This window comes from Corylus avellana, chromosome ca6 (genome assembly GCF_901000735.1).
Source record: "Corylus avellana chromosome ca6, CavTom2PMs-1.0".
Classification (NCBI taxonomy): Eukaryota; Viridiplantae; Streptophyta; class Magnoliopsida; order Fagales; family Betulaceae; genus Corylus; species Corylus avellana.
In genome coordinates this window covers 26450965-26460296 of record NC_081546.1, presented here as the reverse complement: position 1 = coordinate 26460296, position 9332 = coordinate 26450965, and the positions used below count along the sequence as shown (strand labels likewise).

The window sequence follows — 9332 nt, the reverse complement described above, 5'->3', positions numbered from 1 at the left end:
GAATGGGAGGTTATCTCGTATTTTTGTAGACTATCATTCCCATTAATTTCGCTTAATCATGTTCCTATGTTTCTTCATATAAAATGTTCGACTCATTAAATGTTTCTGATCTTTTGTATTTTGTAGGGATGAAGCTGCAGTTATTCACGAAATCGTTCAGTTTATCACAAATTACAAGAACTTACAAGTTGCCCAGTTCCCCAAGTTCAGTTGGACAAGAGGACCATTTGCCCAGTTCCCCAAGTTCGGTTGGAATAGAATCTCTTGTACAACAACCCGATTTGTCCAATTCCCCAAGTCAAGCTGGAATAGAGTCTCCTGTACAAGAGTCCCATTTGTCCTGTTCCCCAAGTACAGTTAGAATAGAGTCTCCTGTACAAGAGCCCTATTTGTCCAGTTCCCCAAGTACAGTTAGAATAGAGTCTCCTGTACAAGAGCCCCATTTGTCCAGTACCCAAAGTCAAGTTGGACTAGAGTGTCCTGTACAAGAGCCCCATTTGTCCAGTTCCACAAGTCCAGTTGGAATAGAGTCTCTTGTATAAGAGCCCCATTTGTCCAAGTTACCCTCGCGAAACGAGTATTTCTTACTAGTTTTGTGCATTCGTTGTAGATTTTATTTATTTTTCCTAATTCCAATTACAATACATCCTTATAACTAGACTAGCCGGACATACTGCATAAATACACATAAACATAAAAACTTTGGGTTAAATACTAAATATCCCCATAGGGTTTTGTTGCTTTATTTTTTTTCTTTATGATTTGATTTTTATCACATGAGGTCCTTGTAGTTTTTATCACACATACATATAAAAACTTTGGGTTAAATACTAAATACCCACATAGGGTTTTGTTGCTTTATTTTTTTTCCCCAGGGTTTGATTTTTATCATATGAGGTCTCTGTAGTTTCGATAATAGACCAAATTAGTCATTTTGTCAGTTGACCGTTAGTTGACTTAACGGAAGTCTACGTGAACTAATCAAATGTTGACACGTGGCACCTACTTAATTTTTATTTTTTATTTTTTTAAAAAAATGTATTTAAAAAGAAAACAAAATTGGGGGTATCTTAGCCATTTAGGGGGGGTGGTTTTAAATGCACCCCATCCCGGTAGGATGGGCCACTCCCAATTTTTTTTTAATAAAAAAAATACATTTTTTTTTAAAATTTATATATATATATATATATATATATATATTTAAGTAGGTGCCACGTGTCAACATTTGATTGGTCCACGTGGACTTCCATTAAGTCAACTGACAGATAACTAATTTGGCCTATTATCAAAACCACATGAATCTCATGTGATAAAAATTAAACCTTAGAAATAAAGCAAAACCCAATAGCTTTCTCTCTGTCCTCCACCTCTATCCACGTTTAAACTTCAACCACCCTTCTTTTTGCAATTCCTTGTTGGTTGTTTTTCCTTAATTTTATATCTGTTTCTCCATATGTTTTGTGCTTTTTTGAATAATTATGTAAATCCCGTCTATTAAAAACACCTTGTTTAGTTTAAAAAAAATATTTTAAGCTGCCTAAATTAGTGCGGAAATTGTACCACCTAAAATAATATAGTATTATGATTTCTGCATTGGATTTCATGAAAATCGTACTTAATTTTAGAAATCTGTTGATTGAGGCGTTTAATATGGCATGCACAAACATTTTTGTATGAAATGCGAAAGAGACTCTTGATTAGTTTTAACGAGGGAAAACCAAATTTGAGGATACTTGAACCAAAAAAGTTTAACAGTGCATTTGAAGACTGAAAAATGAGTCGAATGAGGGGACGACTTTTGATTGTAATAGATACAACTGGAGGAGCATGAGAAAATTTATGGGAAGTGACCCATTTATCTATTTGGTGTGCTCTCTCCTTTGCACCGAGCATCTGTTTGAATTAAAAGTGTTTTAGTTATGTTTTTGGTGATTGTGCAGTGAGCAACAGAGTAATTCTTCCATATCAAGACAGGGAGTAATCTTCTTTTTGATTGGATCAGTGATTGCCCTACTCCAATTGCATGATCTATTTCAGACTCACCCTGCAAACATGTGGATCTCCCAGCGGCCTTGATCATCTTTTGCTTGTCATATGCAACCATGACAAAGATTAATGTCACTCAGTTGGGCAAGATACTCTCAAATCATTGACAGATTTCGTATCCTTTCAGGAACACTTGTAGCGGTCTCACTGTTATCAATCCATCTGCCGCATCAGCTTTCATGGCTATTTTACGTCATATGGGCTTTTCTGGTTTTTATAGTTGTTGCATGTACATGGATTTACCCCGAGGCGGAGGGTAGGGAGGTCGAGACAAGAATTTCTCTTGTTCCGGTATAAATTTTTTCAAATGCCTCGGTCTTAAGCACTCATCAGATAGGGACGAACGACTCACGTAGTGTCCGACAACGTCTTCTTCTTCTTTTTATTTTTATTTTTCCAGAGTTTTAGGCTATTTAGGCTTTTATGATTTCTCCAAAACGCGCCATTTATAGTGTTTTTTTTTGTAATTTTTTTTTTCTTTTTTTTTTTAATTTCCCATTCAAAGGGGTGAAAGCAGAAATATTACAGGTCTCTTCCACTCTTAATTTGAAAGGGAGGAATAAAAGAGAAACAAGTGAGAATATTTCTAAGTATATGCATTATAAAAAGCAACCTATTTAGCGACCGAATATATATGCTCTTAAGTTAGTACATCTTGAAACTTTCGATATTGTCTGACTAGCAAATTGCAGGAGATAACGAATATAACTTATAGAGGGGCACACAACCAATCTGAGAAGAGATTATCTTCGTTGTTTTTAATAGAAAATCACAGCAAATATTTATAAAATTGTGGTGTATATATATATATATATATATATATATATATATATATTAATGAACGGATTAAAGTAATGGCCAATTACCTCCATCAACAATGAACTACAAACACCCATTTCTAGTACTAATGCTTTTAAAATTATCATTGAATTAAAATTTAATAAAGATTCATCGCAAATCAATATGACTCAAATTTTTACATTTTTTTGGGACTGCTTAGATTTAAAAATATGAGAATCTCATATTTTTAAAAATTTAAGGGGATCTCAATCCGATTTTAAAAGTTACTTATAGGTGTAGAAAAGTGAAAGTATGTTTAACTTGCTCATTCTATTATATCCCTTGCACAAAGCTCCACAGTCTTTATTATTATTATTATTATTATTACTTGACTTTTCTTTTTTTGTTCCCTATTATCACTTGGCTTTGAGTTAACATGTAAATCTCATATAGGATATGTCCAAATGAATCTTTTTATTAAACAAATAGAAAAATGCTAGACGCAGAATCAATCATTTCTTTTCTACTCTCTTATCTTCTTCCCTCAAGTAACATTTAGGTCGTGGGCTTGTATGATTTTTTTTTTTTTTTTTTCTGGTAATAAAATATCATCGTTCGAGTTTTTTCAACATTCTAGGTTTGAGAGGCATCAAAAGACACTGTAAAACATTTACAAAAGATCCTGATTTCTGAGTTTCCAAGAAAAAAAGGGAAAAAGAAAAAAAGCGGAATGGGAATAGTTGACAGTACAGTGGGCTGGGCTGTTGTTAATACAGTTGGGTTGCTTTATAAAGAGAGGCCTGCAATATTGGGCTTCTTGTTCAGAACCTGTGTTATGAAATGTTAGTCTTGGTTAGCTCATGATCTTTTGTAAATCTTTTACAGTGTCTTTTGATGCCTCTCACACCTAGAATGTTTTACAGTCTTATTGAATGAAAAAATGACCCGGTTTATACAAAGTTCTTGAGAATCACTCCTCAAACTACAAATTCAACACATCTTGCACAATGTCTAAACGAAATCCATGAAGCTTGTAGTGATTGTCCAATTTAGTCTGTGACCGAATTAACAATGACCCTCTCAAACTTTCTATTGTAATAATGTCCCTCCCAAACTATCAAAATATTGTCAATGTTCTCCCTAATGACGAAACTAACCTTAGTAAAATAATAACAAAAAATAATAAAACTTTTAGAGAAACCTAAAACTATATATATATAATTCAAGTGGTGGCCAAATTTAAAAATTAAAAACATTTCGATTTTTTTTTTTATAAAAAATAAAAATTATATATATTTTTTGTTTTATAATTTTTTAAAAATAAAAATTTCCTTTTTAAAAATATCAAAAATTTTCTTTTGAAGAAATAAAATTTTTCGTTTTTTAAATCAAATTTTAAAAAACAATCGTTTTTTTTTAATCAAATTTTCCGGTTTTTTAACATAAAATTCGCTTTAAAAATAAAAAATAATTTTTTTAAAAAAAAAAAAACTTTTTTTCAATTTAAATTTTCGTTTTAAAAAAAATAAAATTTTTATTTTCTAAATTTATAGGGGTATTTTTGTCTTATTGAAAAATCTATGGGGTATTTTTATCTTTTTTTAGCTTTGTAGTGGACATCGACAATGTTTTTGTAGTTTGAGCATTGAGGAAAACATTGTCAAAATTAAAAGTTTGAGGGAACATTATTAATTAGGTAATAATTTCTGAGAAGTATGTGGACTTTATCCAAAAAAAAATTTAAAGAGGAACAATATGTAATTACTTGTAACTAGAGGAGGGTGATGACTAATCTCATTGCATGGGATACCTTAGGGAAGTTGCAACCAAGCTTCTATGACTAATCTCATTGCATGGTAAGGAAGTTGCAACCAAGCTTCTCTGACTAATCTCATTGCATGGTAAGGAAGTTGCAACCAAGCTTCTATGACTAATCTCATTGCATGGGATACCTTAGGGAAGTTGCAACCAAGCTTCTTGACTTTCTTTCCCCTCCACTTTAACTTTTCTAGCAAAAGACCGAAATGTCAGGATGAATTTTAAACTCTAAAATTTCAAGAAGGGCAAAACAATCGTTTTACCCATCAAACAAAATGGCAAATGCCCTGCCTGTTTTGTCTCTTCTTTTGATGATGCAATTGCAAGGCAGCATCCACTTTAATTTTCTCCTTTAACTCAAAGAAAAAGTGCTAAAGACTAAAGTAAAGGTGGTTCTGCCAGTCAATTATCTATAGTGACTAGAGAGGAATATTGGATCTCTATGCGACGGTGATGGAGGAGATAAGAGGGTACACTTAGCATTAATTTATTCAGTTATCTAAAAGTTTGATTACATATTTGAAACTTTTCGAGAACGAAATTATAAAAAATGGGTTGACAAGAAAATCCCTTTTCACTATATGTACACCACACCTCTCAGGCTCACAAAAAATTAGCTAAACAATTCATCAGAATTGTTGAACACTTGTAGAAGAAAAACTTGGCTGACAGAGCTACGGTAAGAACAACGACAATTTGATGGCAGTGGTATAAAAGTTGAACTTGTTTCATTCTTGAGAGGAATCGTAATTCAAAGATCGTAACTCAGTTTTAAATATATAATTTTTATTTTTTTAATGCTGTGAATAGATAAAACAAAGGACAAAGTTTTCTTTTAAACTGAGCCTCTAACTCAGTCGATAAAAATGACATATGTTATGTGAACAAGTGAAAAGCACATGCTTTTTTAATAAACAAAATAAAGTTAAAATAAATTTTATTTAAAAATTATGTGCATTTCACATGTTGTTAAAAAAATGACACATTATTTTTATAAACTGAGTGAAAAAAGTTACTTAATTTTCAGTGGTTTCTGACAAATTCCCATATCAAACAAGGGCTGAACAAAATTGAATCAAATGTTGGGACAGCTTCACCCTCGTGTCATGACTATTATGACTCATGACCGGCATGTAATTAAGGCCTTGACGGCTAATTTTTTTTTTCCCCTTTAATTTATTTAAAAAAATTTAAAACATTAATACAAAAACTTTCTTCTTTAAAATTCATTATTTTTCTTTTCTTATATCACTAAATTTGAAGTTTGAATTGGTGATTATCTCTAGTAAGTAGTACCGTAGTATTCTAGTGTGTGAACAACGTACCAGCCCTTTTCCTCAAACGACAAATTACTCATCTTGCTAGTGATATTAAGGATAAATAAAGTTTAGAGGAGGATAATGATTGATCTCATTGCATAGGAAGTTGCCAGAAGCTTCCTTAACCTTCTTTTCCACGTCCACTTTACTTTTATTGTTTATTGATTGTCATCCTTCTTTTAAAGCGTTTTCTCTTCCTTTGATCATGCAAAGCATGCAGCATCGACTTTTCTCCTGATCTCAAAACTTTAAGTAGTTCTAGATGCAAATATCCCTACAGAGAGGATGAGTTCTTCCATGGCCTTCCAAGGAGCCTCTTCCTCTTCTTCTTCCACCCGTCCATTGACATATGATGTGTTCTTGAGTTTTAGAGGCGAAGATACTCGTCAAAATTTTACTGCCCATCTATATCATGCTTTGCATCTAAAAGGATTCAAGACTTTCATAGATGATGAGCAGCTTAGAAGTGGAGAGGAAATTCCTTCAACACTTCTCAAAGCCATTGAACAGTCAAGGATTTCAATAGTTGTATTCTCTCTAAACTATGCATCATCCGGATGGTGCTTAAATGAGCTACTGAAGATCATTGAAACAAAGGGACAAACGGTTATACCAGTGTTTTACAATGTGGACCCTTCGGATGTAAGAAATCAAAAGAACAGTTATGACTTATCTAGACATAAAGAAAGGTTCAAAGATGACACGAAGGTGCAGAGCTGGAAGGCAGCCCTAACCAAAGTGGCCAATTTTTCTGGGAGGCATTCAAAGAAGTCGAGGTATTTCTTATGAGTCTTGTGCATTTGTTGTAGATTTTTTTTTTTTTTTCTTATTCCAATTACTTATGTATATACTATAGGTCCCTCTCTCTCTCTCTCTCTCTCTCTCTCTCTATATATATATAATCTTTTGCATTTGATAGGAATGAAGCTAAATTCATTGACAAAATCGTTCGAGATGTCTCAAGAATCGTGAAACGTGTTACCAATCATCCAAAAAAAGACAAAATCGTTAAGAATGTCTCAAGAATTGTGAACCACACATATTTACACATTTCCAATCATCCAAAAAAAGAAGAAGAATTTGAAGAAGAAGAATCTGAAGAAGAAGAAGAATTTGGAGGAGAAGAAGAAGAAGAAGAAGAAGAATTTGAAGAAGAAGAAGAATCTGAAGAAGAAGAAGAAGAAGAAGAAGAAGAAGAATCTGAAGAAGAAGAATCCGAAGAAGAAGAAGAATCTGAAGAAGAAGAAGAAGAAGAAGAAGAAGAATATGAAGAATATGAAGATGAAGAAGAAGAATCTGGATAACCTTTGGAACATGGTGTGATGGTGATCACTCACTTTGGAATATTTTAGTAAAATAAAATTACCTATTTTGAAAATCTGAAAATGAAAAGAAACATTAAAAGAGGATAGATGGAATGCAAGTTTGTTTCCGTTTTACAAAGTACTATATATATAATTCTAGCAAGTGATAAAATATAGAGAAATTTATGCTTTGATTTTGTTGGCACACTACTAATTCATTACCTTACTAGGGAACAAACAAAATTCAAAGCATATTGTTAGATCTATGAAAAAAAAATCTTGATTGAGAAAAAAAAAAATGAGAGGCTAAGTTTCCCACCTTTAGGCCCTTTGTTGAATTAGACCAATTTTCGGTCATTGTTGGCCCAATATCTTTGGCCTTTGTGGTATTGTTTCAAAACCTAAGTCCATTTAAGCCCTTCGTTGGCTTTTATCTTGGCTTCTAGTTGGCCTAATTTCAACCATTTGTTGGTTTTTATCTTGGCCCATAGTTGACATTGTTTTCAAAGATTCTCGGCCTATCGTTATTAAAGGCCCAACTCCCTATGCCAATCATTGTCAACTTATTTTAAACTCAAGATTTAAGAATCTTCCACCTTAAGTTTGAGAGGGAATGTTATAATATATTTGAATGACCCTAGAGTTAATGATTAGATGAATATTAAATTAGCCTAAATTTAGGGATTTTATCACCCTAAATTAGAGGATTTGATTAAGATTATATTTATGTGTAAACTCTATAAAATTAGCATTTTGTATTGGGGTTAAATACATTATTCCCTTGTGGTTTAACTTCTAGAGTTTACTTTTTATCATAGGAGGTACCACTAGTTTGCCTAAAGACGGAGGTGGTATCTCCGTCTAAATTCCGTTCATAATTTGACAGAATGCCACGTCAATACCAATAACAAATTGACACGTGTCCATATAATTAATTTTAAAAAAAAAGGATTTTTAGAAAAAAATTAAAAAATTGTGTTTAATTAAATTAAAAATTTGGGGGTGGCTGTTTGGCCATGGGATTTGGCCAAATGGGGTCCCCATGGCCAAAGGCGGTGGCCAGCCACCCCCCCAAATGGCCAAGTGGGTGGCCATACCATTTTTTATTTTTTATTTTTTAAAAATTAATTAAATATAATTTTTTAATGTTTTTAATTCTTTTAAAAAATTATTTATTTTTTAATTAATTATATGGACATGTGTCAATTTTTTATTGGTGTTTACGTGGCGTTCCGTCAAATTTTGGACGGAATTTAGATGGAGGTACCATCTCCGTCTTTAGACAATCCAAAGGTACCTCTTGTGATAAAAAGTAAACTCTAGGGGGCAAAAAAGAAGAAGAAGTTAAACAGCAGAGGAATAAGGTATTTAACTATTTGTATTGTAATCAATGTCAAGGAATAAGGACCTATTTGGGTGTGTGTTTGAGGAGCTTAAAAGTACGTTTAACACTCAAAAAAATTATTTGAAGAAAAAAAATACTTGTTTGGGTAAAAAAAAAAAAAATTGAAATCGCTTTTAAAGGTCAAAAAAGCTATAAAAAAAATGGCCAAAATGCACTTTTGGTAAAGTTTAAAAATGAAGTTTTTGCAAAAAAAAAAAAATACTTTTTGACTTAAAAACTATAATTTTCAAACGCAATTTCAAACATGCTATCTAAAAGTATAATGTAGCCATTTGGGCTTTATTTTATGGACGTAGCGTAGGTCATTGACCGAACCATGTAAAATGTTTTGTGTTCTTTATTTTATTCTGCTATTATTTTATTTATTTTTATTCTATTATGAATTTCTTCAAAGAGATGGCGATAGATTCAATAGATGGTATTCAAGTTACTAAGAGACTCTGCTATGACGATGATGGTTATGATAGCAACTTGGAATCCAATTGTTACTATTGAGACATCTGAAGACAACGTACAATGGTTGTTTTGAATTAAATTAATGTATTATTTACTCTCCTAATTTTTATATTTTACATATTTATTATGTCACTCTCATGATTCTCAAAAGTTACATATTAATTATGTAACTCTCATAATTCTCATAGGTTACATATTGATTAT

The 9332-nt window shown here is 32.1% G+C and overlaps 1 protein-coding gene across 1 annotated transcript; it reads left to right on the top strand.

The window, feature by feature from the left end:
• The first annotated feature begins 6210 nt into the window (after nt 1-6210).
• Nucleotides 6211-7509, top strand: LOC132184969 (TMV resistance protein N-like). The gene is made up of 2 exons (XM_059598775.1): nt 6211-6739; nt 6883-7509. Exons 1-2 carry the CDS (start codon nt 6249-6251, stop codon nt 7265-7267), a joined length of 876 nt encoding a protein of 291 aa, XP_059454758.1. The 5' UTR covers nt 6211-6248; the 3' UTR covers nt 7268-7509.
• The last annotated feature ends 1823 nt before the right edge of the window (nt 7510-9332 follow it).

Bases quoted from the DNA above. Each gene is read 5' to 3' on its own strand.
- LOC132184969 (XM_059598775.1), top strand. From the start codon at position 6,249: ATGAGTTCTTCCATGGCCTTCCAAGGAGCCTCTTCCTCTTCTTCTTCC. The intron at 6,740-6,882 runs GTATTTCTTATG...TGCATTTGATAG, and splicing joins AGGCATTCAAAGAAGTCGAG to GAATGAAGCTAAATTCATTG.